Source organism: Pygocentrus nattereri, chromosome 13 (genome assembly GCF_015220715.1).
Source record: "Pygocentrus nattereri isolate fPygNat1 chromosome 13, fPygNat1.pri, whole genome shotgun sequence".
Lineage (NCBI taxonomy): Eukaryota > Metazoa > Chordata > Actinopteri > Characiformes > Serrasalmidae > Pygocentrus > Pygocentrus nattereri.
In genome coordinates, this window is record NC_051223.1 from 16,694,139 (window position 1) to 16,718,965 (window position 24,827).

At 38.8% G+C, this 24,827-nt stretch overlaps 2 protein-coding genes and 2 non-coding genes across 5 annotated transcripts in view; 3 read left to right on the top strand and 1 right to left on the bottom strand.

Moving 5' to 3' along the window:
• Window positions 1-15,546, bottom strand: part of LOC108424879 (E3 ubiquitin-protein ligase rnf213-alpha-like) — a 47,045-nt gene extending 31,499 nt beyond the window's left edge. For both annotated transcript variants that reach the window (XM_017693155.2, XM_017693154.2), the window contains exons 1-18: window positions 15,285-15,546; window positions 14,337-14,467; window positions 8,870-9,760; window positions 8,562-8,770; window positions 8,049-8,207; window positions 7,615-7,823; window positions 7,138-7,430; window positions 6,793-7,037; window positions 5,647-5,859; window positions 5,298-5,490; window positions 3,783-3,838; window positions 3,443-3,605; window positions 2,944-3,093; window positions 2,756-2,854; window positions 2,483-2,605; window positions 2,056-2,245; window positions 1,790-1,963; window positions 492-644 (exon numbers count right to left, since the gene is read on the bottom strand). In XM_017693155.2, coding sequence (XP_017548644.2) covers window positions 492-644; window positions 1,790-1,963; window positions 2,056-2,245; window positions 2,483-2,605; window positions 2,756-2,854; window positions 2,944-3,093; window positions 3,443-3,605; window positions 3,783-3,838; window positions 5,298-5,490; window positions 5,647-5,859; window positions 6,793-7,037; window positions 7,138-7,430; window positions 7,615-7,823; window positions 8,049-8,207; window positions 8,562-8,770; window positions 8,870-9,760; window positions 14,337-14,467; window positions 15,285-15,381 — 3,748 coding nt within the window. In that variant the 5' untranslated portion in view covers window positions 15,382-15,546. The remainder of the gene's footprint in view (window positions 1-491; window positions 645-1,789; window positions 1,964-2,055; window positions 2,246-2,482; window positions 2,606-2,755; window positions 2,855-2,943; window positions 3,094-3,442; window positions 3,606-3,782; window positions 3,839-5,297; window positions 5,491-5,646; window positions 5,860-6,792; window positions 7,038-7,137; window positions 7,431-7,614; window positions 7,824-8,048; window positions 8,208-8,561; window positions 8,771-8,869; window positions 9,761-14,336; window positions 14,468-15,284) is intronic.
• A 2,788-nt stretch (window positions 15,547-18,334) lies between these two features.
• Window positions 18,335-24,039, top strand: si:ch1073-357b18.4 (uncharacterized protein LOC797129 homolog). The gene is made up of 4 exons (XM_017693105.2): window positions 18,335-18,860; window positions 20,569-20,634; window positions 20,820-21,136; window positions 23,252-24,039. Exons 1-4 carry the CDS (start codon window positions 18,710-18,712, stop codon window positions 23,885-23,887), a joined length of 1,170 nt encoding a protein of 389 aa, XP_017548594.1. The 5' UTR covers window positions 18,335-18,709; the 3' UTR covers window positions 23,888-24,039.
• Window positions 24,040-24,413: 374 nt separating this feature from the next.
• Window positions 24,414-24,486, top strand: trnar-ucg. Its single transcript has one exon. It is a non-coding gene; the product is annotated as a tRNA-Arg (tRNA).
• A 160-nt stretch (window positions 24,487-24,646) lies between these two features.
• Window positions 24,647-24,718, top strand: trnam-cau. The gene has a single exon. It is a non-coding gene; the product is annotated as a tRNA-Met (tRNA).
• Window positions 24,719-24,827: the final 109 nt, after the last annotated feature.

The following is a 24,827-nucleotide window of genomic DNA, read 5'->3' on the forward strand; positions in this document are numbered from 1 at the left end:
TTTTATTGTGCAAAATAATTAAGATAGAACTGAATGATATATAAATAAAATTCAGGCATGTGGATTGCTGTGGATTCTCAGATTGATGCGAGAACCAGGTTCATCTGATGCAGGTGGTGCAAAGAGAAAGAGAAGAGTGGCAAATAGGCTAATGGCTATCCTAAAAGACCAGGTGTTCTTTACATATTTCTTGCTAATGTTTGCTCTCTCAACAACAAATAGGAGCAAGTCTTCTTTGTTAATTTTTTTCAATTGAAATGTGACATAATTTTTTTCTATTGAAAATATTCCTGACTCCATTTAACTCCATTTAGGCCATTCCCCACTCAGCTGAATGCACTAATCTTAGCAGGTTTTGCACTATATATACACAATCTTCTTTGTTCTAAACTAGTACATAGATTATGAAATACCGTCAGTAGAATTTCGACCGGTATACTACACAGTTATACCACCTGGTGCCTCCACAGAAAAATAAATCAATAAATTACCTGTGATGTGCTTTTGGAGCCTCTGGCATACACTGAGGAGGCATTCAACCATCTCTTTTTCATGGTAGACATTCTCAACTTCGTCCTTCCTTCTTCTTAGCAGAGTTTTCACAGCTCTGCCATCTTTGTATCGGCCATCATCACACAAACCATCTGAAGGCATGTGTATAAGAAGTTAATAGTTTAGAATTATCAACATACACTCACTGGCCACTTTGTATTCAGATGAACTTTTTAATGATTATACTATTATGTGACAATGACAATATGACAAACCAAAAATTGAAGATCAGTACAGACATCTATACCGACATGCTGCTATAGATAATATCTCCCCAAGCACTTCTATACACCAATTAGCCATAACAACAAAACTACCTCCTTGTATCTACACTTATTGTCCATTGTATCAGCTTTAACTGCCATAAACAAGCACTTTATACACTGTTAGAAATAAACATACTATGCAGGTACATGATTCATTCATCAAGGTACAAACAATGTAAGTGTAACCCTCAAAGGTACAACAGTGGTTTTAAGGTCCAATGGTGTACCTTACACAAGTTTTTCCTAGTGGAAAAGTACATATTTGTACCTTTTCATAATCAAATGCTTTAAATCAGAACAATAAAATAAAAAGCCTAGGGATGAGATGGGGTGTGTGGAGTCAATACAAGTTAGAAAATATCATTTCAATGGATTCTGGTACAGTTATGTTCCCTGACTAAAGGTACTGGGATGTACCCCTGAATGTACCACCACAGTGACAAGAGGGGTACTGCCCCAGTGACAGTGTCATACCTTTTTTCTGAGAGTGTAGTTCTACATTTACTATATGTAGTTTTGTTTGTCTGCATAATTTGTTAGTCTTTCTTAATGCCATTCATCAATGGCCTGGACCCCCATAGAGCAGGTATTATTTGGGTGATGGATCATTCTCATCACAGCAGGACTGAGAATAATTCATCAACCAAAGATATCCAGCCAAGAGCATCCTGTGGCCAGAAGCTGAACATTGAAGGATGATTAACAGAAACTACACAGTTTTCTCACTGCAGTGCTGAGAATGTATCCATCACCCAAACAATAATTGCTCTGTGGCATTCATGTGGGGGTCCTGACCACTAATGGATGTGGTTAAAAAAGGCTAACAAATTATGTGTGTTATGTGTTACAAATTTGTAATTGTAGACCTACAAAGCGTAAGTAAGCAGGCTGGATAAAGGTGCACCTAATAAAGCAACTAGTAGGTGTTAGATCAAAACAGGCATTAATTGCTAGTAAGTTTAAGTGATTACCAATTTTCAGAAGCTCAGTAAATGCATCTTCTCTTTCCAGGATCTGATTCAGGATCTTTATTGTAATATTTCCGTGGATAAACTTTTCCACAACAGAACTGAATGCCGAACTGGCCACAGCCATCTGCTCCCTGGCTTTGTCTGAGAGTTGATCAATCAGTTTCCCATTTGAGCCTGTGGGAAACATCATTTTAAATGGCGAAATGAAGACTAAATAAGAGGTAAATTAGGCCAGGAGTACAATGCATCATTAGAGTCAGTCTCACCTTGCAGCTGAAAGATTTGTTTCGCTGTGGTCCATGTCAGAAGATGTTTCACTACCAGCTCCTCCCCATCTTGATATTCTCCATCATTCCTCTTAGGCCAAGCTTTGAGTACAATTGCAGACATCAGCTTCCCAAATTTGCTCAGGTCATGTTTCTTCAGTTTTTCAAATAAAGCATTCTCAGAGCCACCCTGTTGGGTGAAATCAAAATGGAAAGCAATCATGGGTGAATGGATAGATAGATAGATAGATAGATAGATAGATAGATAGATAGATAGATAGATAGATAGATAGATAGATAGATAGATAGATAGATAGATAGATAGATAGACAGATCACTTTACTGATCTCAGAGAGAAATTCTGGGATTACTGTGGTAATACGATAACCACATTAAAGTATGTACGTCACATAAAAATGTAAATTACCTGACAAACAGCGTGGACAGCCTCTAAAGCACAGTTTTCAATGCAGGAGGACAAAACTGGAAACTTAACATTCACCTTCTCTACCTCGTTGCAGTAGATTTCGATCTGATGCACTGCTTTTTCCTAATGACAATGAATGAGATTTACTGCATATTACTTATGATTTTGGACTACAGCGGTTACAGATTTTTCTTTTTTTTTTTTTTTATTTCTAAGACAACTTTAAAAAAATGTCCATTATAAGATGGAAACCACACTCTGCTTGTTTCTTACCTGCTTTAGTTTTCCTTCAAACTGGCTTAAGAATGTTTCCCTCCATGATGCACTGAACTCCTTGTTAGCAAAAGGCATTTCTATCAGCTTGCTCCACACCTAAATATAGTTTTGTTGCAAATTAGGTTAGTTACATACTCCATTTGTTAACATTTATATATGTATACACTTGCTCATAAATGGCGTACCTCCATCTCATGAGCACTTGTGAAATTGGTATAGCTGTGTGAGCTTTTCAGTAAGCTATTGCTAAAGGTCTTTAGATGCCATTCTCTTACAATTCGTTTTATCTCCGACAACATGTCTGTTTTTGTGTTTTTCTGGGCCTCCTGTGATTCCTGAAATAACAATTCCAAATCATTAAAGAGACAGAAGCCTGGCATAATAACTGTATGGTTCCTTCAAAGATATTTTGGCGCCTAAGTGCCAGAAAATGTCTACAACCTTTGAGAACTGTGTTGTGAGAGCATGAGAAGGCTAAGGGGGTCTGCTATGAGACTACAATCAAAGAAAAAAAAACCTAAACTGTATTTTCATCCACACAATAAAAGCTGTGGCAGTCGGAAGGCTAGCAGTAATTTACAATCCAAAAACTTAGCTTGGTACTTCTTCAGTTTGTTAACTTTTAACATAGAGATATCACAAAGAAACAGATGTCTGAATTTTGTTAGGAGGAAATCTGATTACCTTTTCACTGACACCTTCTTTCAAATGCATAATCTCATTAATAAGTTTCAAGCACTCCAGAGGAACTTCATAACGGCATGGTTCTTTATAATTTTTGCAGATTGTGCCCAAAAGGTGGACACCCTTTTTCAGGCAGAGTTCAGCATATTTACTATCTGCAAACCTAAAAAACATAAAAATGCTCTGCTAGTTATTGAAATAATACTGGTAATGTACATACAAACTTCACTCCATTCTAAATAATAATAATAGCACTACAGAGGTCAGGCAGGATTTGTCAAGACTTTATAGATTACTGCAAGTAACTCATTGTTTATTTTGGAAAATTATCTTCATTTACCTGGAGTGCTGTTCTGTCAGCTTCCTTTGGAGATGTGAAAATAACTGCTTCAATTGCTGTGAGATACACAAAGCAGTTACTTACACGACACACACACATATCTTCTAAACCGCTTATCATTCTGGGTCGTGGGGGGAGGTGGAGCCCATCCCAGAAGTTCCTGGGCGGAAGGCAGGGTACTTAAACCATTCAAATAATTTTCTATGTTTTATTTGTATTCCCCATAAGCTCTGGGGCAGTTCAAACTCTTTAAAAATTCCTCTGCACACATTCAGCAGTAAATCAAATGGTGATACGAAACAGATGTCTGAGGAGTTTGATCACTCTGAAAGCTCCCTCAAAGAAAGTTATTCTATTAAATATTTATAAATACACTACTTGATGGCTAAAACATTTTTTTGATAATTTTGAGTTTTTTGGCCTAAAGCATAATTTTAGACATTATTCATGGAAGAGATGTTCATACAAGGTATTGAAAGGCAAATTAGTCCCCAAAGAAAAACTTTTATTCAGTTTTACCAAGTATTTTGCATTTATCAAAATTACATTTAAAATAACATTTAAAAACACACATGTAGATTCAGTGGTGGATCTAGATAGTAAACAAAACAGTAATGCTTGTGTTTTAAATCTCCTAAAGCTCCTATCATGACCATGATTCAGAAATCAGCCAGTACATTTTTCTACAATAAACATCACACTTTTACATCAACCTCTGAATTACTCCATTTATATCTTAACCTCTGAATTATTGTTTTTTTAAATAACTGAAATTCCTCTTTAACCTTCCCATTATATTAGAATAGGTTTATTGTCTCACTTAATTCATTCTTTCTTTATTGTTAAATGGAATACGCTGCTAGAAACAAAGCTACTGTGAAGGTACATTTTTCATATATCAAAGCACAAACAATGTAAATGTTCCCTCAAAGTTACAACAGTGGTTTTAAGGTCTAATTGTGAACCTTAAGTACCTTAAGTTTTTTCCAGGTGGAAAGCACATATTGCACCTTTTCATAATGAATTCAATGAAATAAAAAGCCTAGCGACGAGACAGGGGTGTGGAGTCAACACAACTTAGAAAATATTATTTCAGTAGATTAAGGTACAGTTATGTTCGCTGAATAAAGGTACTGAAATTTACCCTTGAGGGTACCACCCCAGTGACAACAGGGGTACAGCCCCAGTGACAGCTTAGTACCTTTATTTCTGAGAGTGTAGTAGGAGTAAATGACACTTTGCAGTGACAATTTAAAATTCTGCTTTAAATGTCTTCTCTGAACAACAGATTTAATATGTACTGTGGACGGTGTAGACGATTACAAAGACTCATTCTAGCTCTCTGCTTATTTATCTGCTTTTGTCACTCAACTTCGTCATTTGTGATTTCTGCGTTAATAAAAACTGATTATTTCCTTTGTAAAACAAAAATAATCATTTTGACATGTCTGTCCTAATACTTATGAAAAGCAATGTACAATGGACTGAGTAACTTTAGTCTAAGATTCAGCTCACCTCATTATCCAGAACTGACACTCTGCCATCAAGTCTGGAACTGAGCATGATGAGCACATCTGAGGTATCCACAGGGATCACAGCTGTATAGTCAATTAGGTTTTTCAAACCCAATGCACACATCCATGAGCGAGCAAGCAGTTGATCTATGTCAAGCAAGTGTTTATGGGTCTCCATGACTTTTATCAGTCCTCTGTAAATAAAATTAAAAGAAGTTAATGTAACAAACAATTGTAATAAGAAAATTAAAGAATAACATGAACCATATTATTCAGAAATATAAAGAAAATTCCATCACTGACAAAACATCTACAATGCATTTATAATTTGACAAACAAAACATAATTACCTTGTGTGTTGAGAGTCTGTAACATGGGCATCATTCATTTTCAATCCTTTAAGCCCTGACCAGACATTATAGTCTTGTCCAGGGGAGAGTCGATTTGGCTCAAAAGGTTTGATGTCTCCCTCCAATAAATGCAGCAAAGGAATGGTCAAGATCCAGTGGGTTGCTCTGCAGTTAATTGCAATCTGACAGAAGGTTCTGACTGTTTGTGCAACACTGTGGAAATAAGGTTTATGAGCAACACCAATTCAAAAAAGCCAAAAAATGTACCTGACAAAACAATATGACAACATGCTTACTGTTCATTGATGAGCCAAAACACTATGACCACCTACCACCTGCCTAAGACGCTGTTGATCTTTCACATGTCCCCAAAACAGGTATGACCTGCCAAGGAATGGATTAGGTGCTCTGTGGTATGTGAACAAAGTCATAAGCAGATCCTCTAAGCTGCTGTGTGGAGCCATTGTGGATCGTTGCTCCAGAACATCCCACACATGCTTGATCAGACCGAGATATGGGGAATTTGGAGGCCAGGGCAACACCTTCAACATCATGTTCTTCACGTTACTCAAAGCATTCTCCAACAACGTGTGCAGTATGGTGGGACACAAAATCATGCTAAAAAAGACTGCTGTCATCAGGGAAAACCACTACCATGAAGGGAACACTCCCTCCACCAGAGCATCACACTCACTCCACCAGCTTGTCTTCTTTCCACAGTGCATCTTGGTGACGTGATGTAAGAACACAAGACTCATACAGCCATCTTTCATTTCTGCAACATCCATTTCAGACATGTGCATGCTCATTGCACGCACTTCTGACAGCGGACAGGGCTTAGCATGGGCACTCTGACCGGTCTGCGGCTACTGGCAACAATGATTTGGCCCTTATCAAAGTTGCTCAGGTCTTCATGTCCCAAGTCCATTTTCCCTGCATCCAACGTGATGACTACAAGCACCAACTGTTCACTTACAGTCTAATGTATCCTATACCCTGACATGCACAGTTGTTATGAGATAATCAACATTACTCAGTTCATCTGTGTGTGATCATAATGTTTTGGCTCATCTTTGGCTCAAATATTTATCTATAATAAACTACAACTGATCAAATATTACTACTACACTGAATGCAAATTCATACCATTCCTCTTGTAATGGCTGTAAAAAGGCAGTCCAGTATAGACAAAATTCTTCCTTTGACAGTTTAGGAAGACAAAGCATCCGGCCAACTTTGTGAATCACAATCGGCTCCATCTTTAACTCATATTTCTTGCAAACCAGCAGCAAAATGACCGCTGCTCTCAGCTGATCAGAATTGAAGACATGACTGTCTATCTGAAACAGAGAAATCTTCTCTTCTATGAGAGTTTTGAGAAGGCTTTTCACCTAAAATGGAAATAAACAGTGGAGTGGAGTTTAGCACAACCAAAGCTTTTAACAAAACATTTTTTAAATCGAAAAAATATTTTTATTTAGAATACTATACCTCTGCTTTCCCATATTGCAAAGCGGTCCATGGTTTTGGTCTCTCTTCAAATACATAGGGATTTGAATATGTTGTGAAAAACTGCTCGAGCTGAACAAAGAAGTTTCTGACATTTACATTACTCCACTCACAGAGGATGTCATAGATCGTTTCCAGCATCACATATCCTGCTATGTTTCTTCCTTTCACTAAACTGGGTGTCATGTTTTCATGCCAGAATAAGTTTCTAAATTTGCCAAACATGTCCTCTGAAGGCTGTGCACATATTATGTCATCATACTGGTGCCATTCACCTGCATTGCACAAAAAATATTTAAGTGAATACATCCATGTTCTCATTATTTGTCAGTTTGTTTGATTGGCAACTGAACTGAATAATTTAATGTAACAAAGTGAGAATTCAAAATATCATTTTAAGAGGCGTAGTAACACAGCTTTAAAATACATTTATTTTAAAAATAATAACTGTTTCATTACCTTGTTTAGTCAAAAGATTCTCTTGAATGAAAAGACATCGATTAACAATGGTCTTCGCATCATCTTTGTAGATGTGTTCATATTCATATAAGTGGTATGTGTTTTTGCCTAGTTTGTAAATAACATATTTATAAGGAATATGCTTCCCAACATTCTTTTTGGTGATCTGCAGTTTCCCATGCACAATAAATCCATCATGTTCTAAGTCTCTGCAGAAAATAGAATTATAGAACAGTCAAATGAGCATGAATTGACAAATAGCTGTAGTGATGTGTAATAAGTCTGGAAACTCTGTATCAACCACTTGCTAACAAAATGTAATGGAAGAAAACACAACTTTTATATTACTTCTATATATATGTCCTTACTGATAATTACTTCCTCACATAGCTTTTCAAAAATAGATATTCAGACTGCTGTTTCAAATGTCTTACCTTGTGATTTCCATTTTCAAAATATCTTGATTCCAGTTCCCCATGACTCCTGACCTTAAGGTCACAAAGTCTTTTGATGGGTCTAATTTAAAGTTTTTGGATACGATGGCATGGAAGAAAACAGTGATGTCTTTGGTCTCATGCTGAGGGTTTGAAGTCCTAAAATGTGTTGAACAAAAAAATATATTAGCAAAAATGTCATAACAGGTGACAGGACAATTGATTAAATAAGCAGCTGATTGTGTCATTTAAAAGTAAAATCTACATCAGTGGCTCTAAGGCAGTGTTTCTTAGTTGTCCACCTATGGGAACTCCTGCCCTGACCAGTTTCAATTTTTGCCTGCCTCAGCACAACTGACTATGAAGCCATTAATAAGGTGTTGAGGTGTGTTGGGGCATGGAGTGCTTAAAACTGTGCATGGTTGTGGGTTCCCAAGAGCAAGATTGTGAAACACTGTTGTAAGCAAAGTGAGAGATTTAAAGTCAAGTCAAACATTTTCAAATTAAACATACTGGTTCTGCCTGTCCTTTTTCTCTTTGGATGACCCTTGCTGGTCTGAAGGCTTCTCTGTGCTTGAGGTTTGTTTTTGGGTTTCTGTGCTCTCTCTGGTGTTCTTTAGGTCCTTTTTTTCTTTTTTTGCATTTGGGACCTCTTTGTGTTTGGTTTGCTGTTTTTTCTCAACACAATCGACTTTAGGTTTTGCGGGTAGCTCCTGGGGTTCCTGGGAAGGGTGGTGAACAAAAATAAGCAAACAGTCATCAGCAATCAGCTAATCAAGTTACTAGAGAACATGAAACGTTAATGTTTTGAATGACCTCACCTCCGGAGAGTATGTTCCAAACATTTTCTTGTAAGAAGAATTCTTTTTTTCACCTTCACCTTCTCTACATTGCAGTGTATCTGTACACTCTGTGGTGCTTTCAGTGGTCTGATTAATGGAAGGCTGTGGTGAGACTGAAGATTTTGGGTCCAGGTTTCCCGTCTGTATGGTGTTCACAAGCTCTTCATGAGCTTTGCCTTTATGGTCAGGTTCTTCTTGATTGTTACAACTACCTGGTGCAGGCATGGTGCCTGATGTGGAAGACTGTATCTGACTATTGGTCTCTTCTCTCAAGGCTTCAGATGCACTAGAAGGTGACTTGACTTCATTTTGGTCCATCAACAATAGAGCTGGAGGGTCTGAAGGAGCCCTCTGCATAGACTGAAAATCATTGCTTGGTCTGGTAGATGATGAACTGGCAGTTACAGAGTCTGTGTTGAGACTGTGCATATGTTCCATATGTTCTGGCTCTGAAGGGCAACTGTCCACATCCTTCTCAACATTCTCTTCAGAGGGCTGGAACTTGAGGGAGCTGGGTTTTACAGGATTCTGGCAGAATTCTTCAGAAGAAGACTTCAAGCAGGGTGATTCTGCAGGCAGCTGGCTAGAGTACCCACTCTCCAAACATCTGGACAACAAGTTCTTAGACTCATTCCCCAGTAGCTCTGCTGAGCCACTGGACTGAGACTGGAAAAAGGACATGATAGGGCCATATGTAGGAGATGAAGACTGTGTGCTTTGGGAAGCTGTATCAATAGGCACAGTAGTAATTTCATCATTTGCAGTTTGAGAAGACAAACTGGCACCATCTTGTGGTGTATCCACATCATTAGCAGAGCTCTCATTGTCAGTCCTCCTAGCATTGGCATCTTCCTCTAGATTTGGGTCAATCTGTTATAAGGTAAGACATCAGGATTTAAGCAGCCTCAAGAAATATTTAGACAAATGTAAAAATGTGTCAAAGTTTACACAATTATGTGATTATCAGCCATAGTTCCAGCCTGAAGACCAGTTGCTGAAGCACAGTTGTTATGATTCTGTGACTACAGTTCCCTCATTAAAATACAGCTTTTCACAATCCCAATTCCAATGAAGTTGGGACATTGTGTAAAACATAAATAAAAACAGAATACGGTGATTTGCAAATCCTTTTCAACCTATATTCAACTGAATACACTACAAAGACAAGATATTTAATGTTCAAACTTTATTGTTTTTTGCAAATATTCACTCATGCTGAATTTGATGTCTGCAACACATTCCAAAGAAGTTGGGACGGGGCATGTTTACCACTGTGTTACATCATCTTTCCTTATAACAACACTCAATAAGCATTTGGAAACTGAGGACACTAATTGTTGAATCTTTGTAGGTGGAATTCTTTCCCATTCTTGCTTAATGTACAACTTCAGTTGCTCAACAGTCCGGGGTCTCCGTTTTCGTTTTTTGCGCTTCTTAATATGCCACACATTTTCATTGGGAGACAGGCAGGCCAGTCTAGTATCCGCACTCTTTTATTACGAAGCCACGCTGTTGTAACACGTGCAGAATGTGGCTTGGAATTGTCTTGCTGAAATAAGCAGGACGTCCCTGAAAAAGATGTTGCTTGGATGGCAGCATATGTTGCTCCAAAACCTGTATGTACCTTTCAGCATTAATGGTGCCTTCACAGATGTGCCAGTTACCCATGCCATGGGCACTAACACACCCCCATACCATCAGAGATGCTGGCTTTTGAACTTTGCGCTGATAACAATCCAGACAGTCCTTTTCTTCTTTAGCCCGGAGGACACGACGTCCATGATTTCCAAAAGCAATTTGAAATGTGGACTCGTCAGTCCACAGGACACTTTTCCACTTTGCGTCAGTCCATCTCAGATGAGCTCGGGCCCAGAGAAGCCGGTGATGTTTCTAGGTGTTGTTGATATATGGCTTTCGCTTTGCATGGCAGAGTTTTAACTTGCACTTGTAGATGGAGCGACGAACTGTGTTCACTGACAATGGTTTTCTGAAGTGTTCCTGAGCCCATGTGGTAATATCTGTTACAGAATGATGTCAGTTTTTAATGCAGTGCCACCTGAGGGATCAAAGGTCACGGGCATTCAATGTTGGTTTTCTGTCTTGCCGCTTACTTGCAGAGATTTCTCCAGATTCTCTGAATCTTTTGATGATATTATGGACTGTAGATGATGAAATCCCTAAATTCCTTGCAATTGCACATTGAGAAACATTGTTCTTAAACTGTTGGACTACAGTGGGTTGCAAAAGTATTCAGCCCCCTTGAACTTTTCAACCTTTTGCCACATTTCAGGCTTCAAACATAAAGATATGAAATTGACATTTTTTGTGAAGAGTCAACAACAAGTGAGACACAATCGTGAAGTGGAACGAAATTTGTTGGATATTTTAAACTTTTTTTAGAAATAAAAAACTGAAAAGTGGGGCGTGCAATATTATTCAGCCCCCTTGCTTTAATACTTTGTAGCGCCACCTTTTGCTGTGATTACAGCTGCAAGTGGCTTGGGGTACGTCTCTGTCAGTCTTGCACATCGAGAGACTGAAATTTTTGCCCATTCTTCCTTGCAAAACAGCTCGAGCTCAGTGAAGTTGGATGGAGAGCGTTTGTGAACAGCAGTTTTCAGCTCTTTCCACAGATTCTCGATTGGATTCAGGTCTGGACTTTGACTTGGCCATTCTAACACCTGGATACGTTTATTTGTGAACCATTCCATTGTAGGTTTTGCTTTATGTTTTGGATCATTGTCTTGTTGGAAGATAAATCTCCGTCCCAGTCTCAGGTCTTTTGCAGACTCCAACAGGTTTTCTTCCAGAATGGTCCTGTATTTGGCTCCATCCATCTTCCCATCAATATTAACCATCTTCCCTGTCCCTGCTGAAGAAAAGCAGGCCCAAACCATGATGCTGCCACCACCATGTTTGACAGTGGGGATGGTGTGTTCAGGGTGATGAGCTGTATTGCTTTTACGCCAAACATAAGTTCGATTTTGGTTTCATCTGACCAGAGCACCTTCTTCCACATGTTTGGTGTGTCTCCCAGGTGGCTTGTGGCAAACATTAAATGAGACTTTTTATGGATATCTTTGAGAAATGGCTTTTTCTTGCCACTCTTCCATAAAGCCCAGATTTGTGCAGTGTACCACTGATCGTTGTCCTATGGACAAAGTCTCCCACCTCAGCTGTAGATCTCTGCAGTTCATCCAGAGTGATCATGGGCCTCTTGGCTGCATCTATGATCAGTCTTCTCCTTGTTTGAGCTGAAAGTTTAGAGGGACGGCCGGGTCTTGGTAGATTTGCAGTGGTCTGATGCTCCTTCCATTTCAATATGATCGCTTGCACAGTGCTCCTTGAGATGTTTAAAGCTTGGGAAATCTTTTTCTATCCAAATCCGGCTTTAAACCTCTCCATAACAGTATCTCGGACCTGCCTGGTGTGTTCCTTGGTCTTCATGATGCTCTCTGCGCTTTAAACAGAACTCTGAGACTATCACAGAGCAGGTGCATTTATACGGAGACTTGATTACACACAGGTGGATTCTATTTATCATCATCAGTCATTTAGGTCAACATTGGATCATTCAGAGATCCTCACTGAACTTCTGGAGTGAGTTTGCTGCACTGAAAGTAAAGGGGCCGAATAATATTGCACGCCCCACTTTTCAGTTTTTTATTTCTAAAAAAAGTTTAAAATATCCAATAAATTTCGTTCCACTTCACAATTGTGTCCCACTTGTTGTTGATTCTTCACAAAAAATTACAATTTCATATCTTTATGTTTGAAGCCTGAAATGTGGCAAAAGGTTGAAAAGTTCAAGGGGGCTGAATACTTTTGCAACCCACTGTATTTGCTCATGCAGTTGTTCACAAAATGGTGAACCTCACCCCATCCTTGCTTGTGAACGACTGAGCCTTTCAGGGCTGCTCCCTTTATACCCAATCATGACACTCACCTGTTTCCAATTAACCTGTTCACCTGTGGAATGTTCAAAACAGGTGTTTTTTGAGCATTCCTCAACTTTCCCAGTCTTATGTTGCACCTGTCCCAACTACTTTGGAATGTGTTGCAGGCATCAAATTCAAAATGAGTGAATATTTGCAAAAAACAATAAAATTTATCCGTTTGAACATTAAATATCTTGTCTTTGTAGTGTATTCAATTGAATATAGGTTGAAAAGGATTTGCACATCATCGTATTCTGTTTTTATTTGTTTCACACAACGTCCCAACTTCATTGGAATTGGGGTTGTAAATGGCAAGAATTTCCATTGATGACTTTCCTGATAAAACTAAAGTTATTAACAGCTACTGCTGTGGCGATGTTTATTCCCGAAGTAAGCCAAGTCTGAAGTATCATTTACAAGCAAAACACACAGATAATGCCAACAATATAAGTAACATCAGCAATGGTAGCAGTTTAGGCACACTATGGTGGATAGTGTATATTATAGATAATTAACAAGCAGCAAACTAACAAAAACAACAGCAAAGTGAAAAGCTACAGCTCCCCTCAATACATGACATGAAAGTATATGGGATTGAGAGGCTTCACTCGTGGAGGAGGAGAGCCACTGTTACTCTTATAGCTCTGCTGCCATTGGAAACCACTTTCATGCAATGTTATATTCAGGTTCATTTTGAATTATGAATGCAATAAATATATTCTTATAAATTTCTGTCCACATATACAACTACACCAAAAATCCCTGTTTTTGAAATGTAAAAATCTGTCTTTGAGGTCGAATTTGAGCAAAATCACATGTAAGCACATAAACTAATGATTAATTACCCTCAGGGGTACATCTCAGTACCTTTAGTCATGGAACATAACGGTACCATAATCCACTGAAACTAGATTTTCTAAGATGTATTGACTCCACACACCCCATCTCATCGCCAGGCTTTTTTATTAAATGGTTCTGTTTTTTAAAAATAGTTTATAAAAAGATACAAATATTTAAATTTTCATGGGGAAATACTTATTTAAGGTACACAATTGCACCTTAAAACCACTGCTGTACCTTTCAGGGAACGTTTACACTGTTTGTACCTTGATGAACGAATCATGTACCTGTATGATACCTTTATTTCTAACAGTGTACCGATGTAACTCCAATATTATTGTGCATCCCTAATTTTAAGAATTTTACTGCCCCTGTCCATATACTTTATTGGGGCCACTGCAGATTTGAAATCACCTTAGGAGGTGAGAGCGACAGGGAGTCTGCAGATGTGCTGATCTTCTTTTTCTATCCATGAAATTATATGAAAAATTGAAGCCATGTATTTTCTACAGTAATCAAAAACATTCAATTGCACAATCTGACACGACTAGCTGTGACACTAAGGTATATGAGATCATTAAAGACTTCATAGCCTTCAACGTTGCTGGTGAAAGTCCTCAGAGAGTTTTTAGCTAGGACCCAGATACAATGCCTTTTAAAGTGTTTACCTTTTTCTTCACATTGTCTTCTGCTGACTCTGTGGACTGAGCTGAAGACGAGCCTCTAGTGGTGGGTGGATCTGATGGCTTTTGCTCTCCTTCTTTTCCTTGATAGCTCGGTCTCGCTGGGGACTTTCCATCTGCCATGAAAACATTTCCTCATGATTTTAGTGCCTGTGGTATTGCTGACTACCATCCTGTTTGGTGTTTAGGATTTTATTAGCACTCAGTTATGTTAGCATTCACCATGTGAGGAGAAAAATGAGATGTAGGATTACTTACAGACTTTCTACGAATTGTGCTTTACTAGTAATAACATTAAACAAATAACAGAGAATGTACACTTCTCTCTTATACATGTTCACATGAATATAGGCCTGGAGCATGGACCATCCCAGGGAGAAATCTGACATATGGCAATATTTGGATTTTAAATATATGACATTTATTAGCATATATGGATTTTCTCTATATATATATCCAAATTATATCAGTCACATATAGACATACATGTGACGTATATGTCAACATGTCAAATATGAGTCATATACCAATATATATAAACACATATGTGTAACACATATTTAACAATATATGACAGAAAGCATTACTCATATATGGATGGCATATTACTAATATGTTAGCTTCATGTTATATAGTACAAGGTATTTGTATTGTGTGTATGTTGGTGGTGTATGTTATTTTGCATAGATTATGCATATAATTCAAATATTTGATACTGGTATATATACATGTACATACTGTATATGTACATATATTTTGAAATATGTCTGACCCTTTATGACATATGTACATTTATGGCCATATATCAGATGTCTGTATAGAAAAATACCTTTATTAAGAATAACATGGTAAAACCAGCAGCTACACGTTTTCTGTCTATGCAGGAAACACCTTGCCTTGACGAAATAAGATTAAAATAAAATATTTACTCACCAGACTCACTCGGCTGTGCATTAGACCGAGTACCGCACTCGGGGCAGAACTTGAAGGACTCATTCAAGATGTGGCCACATCCGAGGCACTTCATCATGAAGCCCCGGACCACAAACAGCAGCCTACTGAACTAAGACACGGTTGAATCGCTCGACCACGTTTTAAAAGACCTGTAACGTCCTCATTATCGCGCCGCGATTAGAAGTCTATCAGGCTAGCGCAGAGACAGCGAGCATCCGTCGATATCCACAGAGGAAACAGAAATCACGAACAAGCTGCTGGCAGCACGTCTTTTATAAGACAACCTTAAGTTTCGTTTTCCTCTGATGTGATTGCTTTCATTCTCCGCTTCTCTATAAGAGAGGGTGGACACTATGAGGGCGAGGTAGGAAGTTGATCCGTGTAATCAGTAGATTCCACACTAAAGAAGTGGTTGGTTAAGAGTTATTTAGAACCATTTGTTCTATATAGAACAATTTCAGGCCTAAATGTTGTTTTGCACGGTGAAATTATTACTTAATGGAGAATACTGGAGAAGGTGCTGTGTATGGTTCTATATAAACCTCTTGGAAAATTGCTCTAAATAGCACCAAAGGGGTTCTTCTGTTATCACAAGCCTATAATTGTAACAATAGCAGGACATTTTGTGGTCCTATGTAGAACCATATACAACACATTCTCTGTTAATCTGAAGGACCATTTTACCATGAATATGGTAAATGCATATCCTATATGCATGAAGTGGTTCTACATAGAACTCATGATTCTAAACAGAATCACTGTCTTTACTAAAGAGCACTTGAAGAACCATCTTTTTCGGTGTGTAGGTGAGCTTCAGCAAAGAGTCCAGTTTATTGAGTTCCTAGCAAAACAAGGGGTCACAATGCCTACAACACAAATATAGCCTTTTTATTTACTATCCAAAACCACGAGTTTCTATATGTAATGTCTATCATGGTAAAATAATAGTGGATTGAAAGTTTTCTCTGGGTACTAATTTGCTTTATAACACCCTGTATCGACCTGTTCACTTGGTGTCCAATTTCACCTGAATTCACCCTGGTATTTAATTTTAGACCTGGACTGACACAAAGTGGGGGCTAAGACAGACGCTGCACTCTGCAGTCTTGAGTTGCTGTTACTTTTTATTATTGGTCAGTTTGGTGTTTAAACTGGAAGTGCAACTACTGCACGACTCAAAGGTACTTTCAGATTTACAGCATTTTGCATCCAGAGTGACTTTCAGCTTGCTTAACAATGTGTCCTTAAAGCAGTTCCACAGATTTTTCAAAACTTCGATAAATTGACAAAATCGTTCAGAGTGGTTTAATACGAAATGGGGCATTAGAAACTTAACAATTCCATTTTCTCTTCAGTGATGGTGATAGGAACCATGAACTATCCAAAATAACCACAACACCTGCAAGTGTTGTCTGAGTGTTTATATGTAATGTTGATAATGGTAAAATTATCAAAAAATTACTATTCAAAACCCTTTCATGTGACGTAGCTTTCAGAGGTTCCTGTTAACACCACTGTGAACAATTCTGATGCTACAAGTTTCTCTAGTTTCTCACTCTGAATGACTTTATTCACATTTTGCAGGAATTTTGAAAAATTGGTGGAATTCCTCTTTAAATGAGTACACCATATATCCATGTCTTCAGCCTGCAGTAGTTTAGCCACTCATACTGAAGTTATAAAGAGTTTTTAATCCCAGACTGCTTTTGAATGAGGCACAATACAGACCAGCCAATCAGAGAAGGGATCAGCCAATCAGAGAAGGTGGTGTTTTTCTGCTTGGAGGCCATTAGTAGCCATTTATTAACTGCAAAACATCATTACAAGATAGACATTTAACCAAACCATACATTTAAAGAATGACATATGTTGTTGTGATAATTATTTGCAAAAGTAACACAAAAAAGTCGAGCTTGGTGATTGGTCTGCAAAATGCATGACTAGTGTAACTAACATAGCTAGCTATACACCACTGTTGTCAGAACAAAACCTTGTATCTCCATTTTTGTCATTTTTCAGTTTTTGACATAATTTGAAAACACATGTGGCCCTTCACATTGTAGGTCAATTTCATGATGAAGGGACTAAAAAAAACTAACTAAAATTACTTGGAAAAAGTCTAGTTCTTTACATTAAAAGTAAAGTATGTTCTTTTCCTGTAAAGTTACTATTTTGGAAGTTTTTTCCGACAACAGCGATGTGTTTATGTTCAGTTCAAGTCAATGTAAATGTCTCTCTTCTTGATTGTATAGAATTCATTCTTTTGTAAATAAATGGCTCAAAAAAATATTTAATATGTATTAGTGATTTATGTTGTTTATCACTTTGCATGATTAAACAGTGATATTTCATAGACTACATTCAATTCAATTCAAATTGATTTGTATAGCACTGTTTACAACAGGAGATAAATCTTGCGAGCTGCAAAAGCTTTTGTGATCAGACTGTGAATTTTTTTAAAATTTGGGACCGTCCCTGATCTAAGGGATAAAAACAGGTTGAAAATGGTAAAGTAAAAATGAATTATGACTGTTCTGGTGCATAAACCACAGAAACTTGGAATTCATGGGGGAAAAAATACAAATGTAAGATATTAATCCATTAAAACTGATCTTTTTTCCAGCCTTAAAGATGTGCATTTAAAAGATGTGTTTTCAAATAAATAATTATAATTATTTATTATGTATTTTTTATTTTTCATCAAAATACCATTACTGAATATTGGACACCACCCAGAAAACTAAACTTTTAATGGTCTCTGATTTTTTAACAGGGACACCATGACCTCAGTAAACATAGTTTGTTATTGTTGTTATTATTTTGTTTTGCTATGTAAAGATTTCCCTAAGGTGTCTCCAGGAGACCGTTAGACTGGTGTACTACTGATCGGAGTCTCGCTCTTTCATATTCTTTACAATAATACAGGCAGTCATCAGAGTCGAGCAGCGCGGTTCAGTCACAGCTGACAGGCCTGTGAAGAAGCGCGGACTTTCGCTCAGCATCATGGGTGATGGGTTGCGTCTGCGCACTGCGTCTGCGGAGGCGCAGGGGCTGCGTGTGACGCAGCGCAGCGGCGACCAATCCGGTGTCAGACCCGCGCAGTAAAGTTGCGCAGTTCCAGCGAGAGGAGCGCAGCCATTATTTTACAGCCCTGAATGTTTTCAAGCCGAGCTGGACAGAACAGAAAAACAGCCCAAACCCTCCTAACAGCCGTGTTTGGTGCTGCAGCTGTCGACCACCTCGCTGCCGGGGTCTGTGAGCCACTCAGTTTGGGAAGGTGCTGCGCAGTGAGCGGGGGGCTGCTCGGTGCGTAGTTTAAACCCGCACCGCAGCGGGGAAATTAACCAGCTCTGACTGCGAGCAGAAGACTGTTTTAATCGCATCACTTGAGCCGGTGTGTAACGATGGACGCATCGCTGAAAGACGAGCCGTCTGGAAGTGTTGTGCCGTCCTGCGATGCCGCCTCAGCTGCACACGACTCGACTGCAAGCGCGTCTTCAGTCCTCACAGCTCATCAGGTCGAGCAAGCAAAGGAGCCCACTCCTGTTTTACTCTGTGAGTGTGCCTGCGGTCACCCCAGGACGTGCAGTGCTCATCTTTAGTCACGAAAACACGTTACTTCTCAGTTTTTTGTTGTTTTTTTTTTGGTGAAAACCAAACTAGATCTTTTGAAATAGTCTTTTTCAAATATACCATGTGTTGCTTTCTGTTGCAAAGTGCTGTGAGATTATAGATGAAATGGGCTTCCACTGTTTTTTCAAAATTTCTGTGTAATTAAAGAGGAACGCAACAAATTTTTTTCAAAAATGCAGAATAATTCTTGGGATGTAATGTAACTTAATCAGAGTTGATTGAAATGAAATGATTGTTGGTAGAGAAACGTACAGACCCTGATTTCTTTACAGTGGTGATGATAGGAACCAGGGATGAACCATGTCTACAATGCAAATCGCTGTTGTCTGAGGAAAACCTTGTATCTCCAAAATGCCAACTTTACAGCTAAACTAAAACCATGCTTTACTTCTAATGTAAATGGAACCAGACGTCTTTCCAAGTCGTTTTGGGTCCGTTTGTTTAGTCCATTCATCACGAAATGTTCAGACAATATAAAGGCCAACTGGTATTTTCGGATTATGCCAAAAATTTTTATGATGATACCAGGTTTTTGGTCCGACAGCAGCGAAATATGGCCCTCTTATTTACTATACAAAACAACCAGTGAACCTGCACAGGTCTTAAGTTTTAAATGTAATGTTGAAGATGGTAAAATAGGCATACATCTGAACAAATAGTTTTCTTTAGGGAATATTTTTCCTCACAACACCCTGCATGTTCCTCTCTTTTATCCGCCATGAATGGATAAAAACAAATTAATTAAACATAAATTTTAAGTCAAAACTTTATCACAAACAAGGTCTCAGACATCAGGCAGTGTATATCTAATCATCTCATGTAGTAACTTTTTTTGATGGGGAACTTTCAGAGACATCAGAACTTCCTCTAGAATGAAGCATTTCACACCAAACCACTCTGAATGGCTTTGTTTACATCCCAACCATTCAGTTATTGAATTTCTGAAAAATCTTAGGAGTTCCTCTTTAAGTTGTTGAGTTCCTCTTCAAGTTGTTGAGTCAACAAAATCGTTCAAAGCAGTTTGATGTGAAATCGTGAAAACGTTGGATGTATTCACAGTGGTCATAGGGTTGCGATGTTTACAGCAAAAATATGTCCTCCTTTCTTGATCTATGTGGGTTTTTGTATATAAAGCTGAAAATAGGGAAGTAGATATGAATAAAAAGGGCAAAATGTGTGTGTGTGTTTGTGTGTGTGCATACATACATATATATAAAATACTGATAACTGTCTATGTGTGGCCTTATATTGTAAAGAGAGCACCTGATTGACATTAGACATGAGCGTGGATACTCAAGTACTCGAATAACTGTTTGAGGTGCCAGTATTTGAGTACTGAAATCACTGCATTTCATCTAAAAGTGAAGACGGAAAAAATATAGAAACTTAAGAGAAATTCAGAGAAACACAGACTGCATGTTTTAATGGGACTGTAAAATGTGACAGTGTATTCTGCTTTACCAATATGAAACAGGAGTGCCCAAAACTGAGCACGCTGCCAATGATGTGGTTGATAAGGCAGAGATAGTAGCCGGCTCTGGCACAGGTTTTGTGCTAACTAGGCTAAATGATGTAGCTGACATTAGCTAGGTCCAGGAACAGTAAATTTATCTTGACTTTTTTGTTACAGACCCCATCAGCATAAACAGTGCTGTGTCTCTGTCTCCAGTATTTCGAGACAACAAGGGCTCCCATGGTAAGAGTAATCATTCTAAATCATTTCATATGCATGTTATTGATCTTGAAAAATGACAGATCACTATTACCTGAACTGTCTGCATGAACTGTAGCTGTTGTAATTGTTGTATACAATGGATATTAAAGTCATTTGTATGACCCATATTATGTGATTGCATGACCTCTAATATCTACTTTTGACAGTTGGAGTTAGGGAGGAAGTAAGGAAGGCTGGTGGGGCTCGAGGCTATACTGAGGCAGTGTCCACGTCATCTGAGTTCACCCACCGAGCTATTGTGCATCTCATTGAAGCAATGCATCGATGCTGGGATGTGTATGGCTCCAGGGAACGTTCCCGTCTTTTCCAGAGTGTCCAGAGTGAACTGGAGAACCTTGGCCACTCACTGCCGGTGGAGAAGATCCGGCGGAAATGGAACAACCTCATTGTCACATACAAGAGAGTGAAAGAACGCAGCAGATTGGGAGGAGGTCGAGCCAAGACCTCATGGGAGTACTTTGAGGTATGATGAATTGAACAGGTACACTCAATAGTTATTATGTTTATCTATTTTAATAGTTGATTAATCTGTCAGTTAATGTTTCAAGTAATCTGATTTTTGAAAGAAGAAAAAACACAATTATCTTTAGCATTACGTGTTTTATCGTGGCATTAAAGTCAGTTTATTAGGTATCATACACATTATCTACTCTTATCCTTTTGGGTTGTGGGGGGTGCTAGAGCCTATTTCAGCGTTCATTGGGCATAAGTCGGTATACCTATCCAGAGTTACTTTGAATGTGCAATGATGGCTGAATTCTGGATACATCATTCTAAGTGTATTCAGTAATGCATTGCTTGGTACAATGCATAAAAGAATCATATTCAGAATACATTTAGAATACATATTGATAAGGCACATGGGAAAAAACTTCAGTTACTCCTTCAGTTCAGTACTGCTCCCACAAGCTCTGGAGTAGGAACCCAGAACAACACCAATCACTCTGACTCTTATCACAAGCAAACATGTCCACTACTGAGGAGATTATAACCAAAAGAGCTCAATAACACTGAAGTTTATCACTGTTGATCACATTGGTTTATCAGTGTACTCAGGCTTTAGCAGAAACCTTAGTGTTTGTAAAGAAGCTGTTGAGGTCCTCTTTAAGGTTTATCTAACGAGCATGTTTGCTACACATCCCGCTGACTTTAAAATACTATACATAAAATAAACAAGCATTGATTGTGTTTCTTTTGAAGATTGTGTTTTCTGTTTAGTGGGTAAACATTCTAAAAGTTTTAAAATATATAAAAAGTATCTGTATTCTAAACATTGCCTTTATAAAAATGTAACTTGGACTGAAACAGATACTTAATTTCTGTATTTTGAATATGTATTACCAATACTAGTATTCATTTACATCCCAACCCTTCACTTGTTTAGGAGCATGTTGCTTCAGCATGAATTCGCCTGAGCATGGTTTCTACAAGATGTTGGATACACAATGGTACACGATATAAAAACTATGGCATTGGTACAGTTTTTATCAATTGGACAGCTGCAAAGTTTTGTTGTGACCTTCCCACCTTGTCCCAAAGATGCGTGACAGGTTTGAGATTCTGAGACTGCAGGCCACTGAAGCAGTGAAACTTAACTGTCAATGTACAGTATGTGTCTTGCTCATTACCCACACTTTTTTGGATTATCTCCCCATACTTGGATGGATGAGTGTGGATGAACTGCAGCCATGAACATGGTCACCCACTTTATTCAGACATTTTTCATTTTAGGGGCCCTAAAATGTGCCAGGTAAACACCCACACCATCACAGTGCTCCCACCAGCCTGTACTGTTGGCACTCATGGTGTCATGAGTGTTCATGGGTTGTTCTATGGACTCGTGTTCTTTGTGCCAAGTTCTGATCCTCCCATCTTCTTGATGTAAAAGCAACCTGGACTGGTTTCAAATCAAAGGCAACTTTTTTTCCACTTCTCAGTGGTCCAGTTTTACTACTTCTGTGCCAATTAAAGTGCCCACTTTCTTGTACTTCCCTGATAACATCAGCACTTGACATGGTCCTCAGCTGTTATAGCCCGTCCTGACACATAACAGTGTTGACCCACAAGCTGTTATCTTCCACAGAATCTGTTAGGCTTTTCACATAATTCTCAGTAGACCCTTGAAAAGCCCAGTACGACAGCTGTTTGGGAGAAGTTATAACCAGCATGTCTAGTGCCAGCTGTCATTTCATTTCAAAAGGCTCTTGTTTGCCCATTCCAATGCTAAATAGAACACCAGCAGAGCACAGTGGCTATGTGACACTGAATGAGCAATTTGTGTGAAGGTACCTAATAAATGTGTAACTCAGTGTGAAGCCCTGCAGTGCTTTAGAAGACTTTGCATAGGTGTAGCTGAAGAGGAAACACAGCTAAATGCTACAATATTTAAAATGTCTAGCTATGCACCAGTCTAGATCAAATACAAGGACTTGTATACTGAAGAATTTTTCATTACCAATATTCTCAGTGTCACTGATGGATTACTGCAGTCCTGTGGTAAGCATGGTCAGTGTTCAGTCTAATGAAGATCCATTTGTAAATTTGGTTTTAAATTTTGTTCTGTTTTTACATTTTACAGATGATGGACAAAGTCTTGGGAAAGACGAAGATGGATCAGAGGGGCCCTGCTTCAGCTACTCTCGTTGGATTTGCAACCACAGCCAAAGCAGCAGTGAGGTCAGAGGAGCGTCAGTCTCACAGTGTGTCAGTAGCTGCGGTGGCCACCCCATGTCTGCTCAGCAATAGCCTCTTCACCACACCATCCCAGATTCCCACACTGGTGACCTCCCCAGTGCTGTGTAATGTACCCCCAAAACCAAGCCCAAAATCTAACCCTAACCCAAGCCCCTCTTGCGGTACTGACAGCCCCATGCCCTCTGTCCCCCCCAAACCTGCCCCTAAGGTTATGCGACAGCCCCTGAAGAGGAGATTACGGCATCTTCAGCTCAGTTCAGTAGCTTCTCGCCTTGCCCAGCAGCAGGGGCAAGCAGGGGAGCGCACAGCACTCCTGCGCAATTTTCTAACCAGTCAAGAAGAAAAGGCTCACCTGGAGGATCAGCGCCAGAGAAAGAAAGATGCTCGAGAGCGACGCCAGGAAAGGACATTGAGCAGCATGTCTGAAGCATTGGGAAGAATGGCAACAGCCCTGGAGTTAATCTCCTCCAAACAAGACACCATCATTGCCCTGCTACAGAGACTGGCTGATAAGCACTGAATAATAAAGAATGATTTTAATGATTATTTTTACATGTAGTTTCAGTAGGTGCATATTGTGTGCTGTTTTTGCATTTATTGTTGGTAGTTTGTGTTGTAAACAGAACCCTGCTGGAAAAAAATCATAAACCATTAAAAGTTTCTGCAGGTTTTTGGTGGTGTCCAATAGTCAGCAATGTATTTTGATGGGTTGCTATCACAATGTAAAGGCTTCTAGTGGTGGAAGAGGTGCTCTGATTCCATATGGTTTGGTAGCTAACGTTATATTTGTAGCAGCGTAGTCAGATTTATTTTATTTAAATTACTCTTCTAAGAAATTATACGCTCGAGTAAAAGCAAAAGACAGCAGCTAATTTTATATTAGAGTAAAGTGAAACATTGTAGTACACTTCATGTTGACTGACGTGTTTTCTCGAATGATATAGCGAACGGCGTGAGCTAAATATCGACAACACATAAGGAAACGCTACACAGACATACGTGAAAATGCAGTCGAATACACCTAGTAGGACTGTAGTACTCATATTGACCGCGTGGCCTAATGGATAAGGCGTCTGACTTCGGATCAGAAGATTGAGGGTTCGAGTCCCTTCGTGGTCGTCCTTTTCTTTTCTTAAGAGAGATGATAAAGTGGACATTACAATTTAACTAGTCTTGGCGTAAGTCTGCGATCAATGACAGAGAAAACGAAATATATAATATACAAACGTAACACTTTCACTCGTCAGTTTAAGGAGAAATCTGAAAATTTCTTATGTAGAGCAGAGTGGCGCAGCGGAAGCGTGCTGGGCCCATAACCCAGAGGTCGATGGATCGAAACCATCCTCTGCTAAGAACGTTTTTTTTCCCGTAACACACACGGGACATCGTGCTTTGATGCCATTTTGAAAATGATCCTTTGCACAACACTGTAACGTATTTAAAAGAAGTTTTTGTTGGAG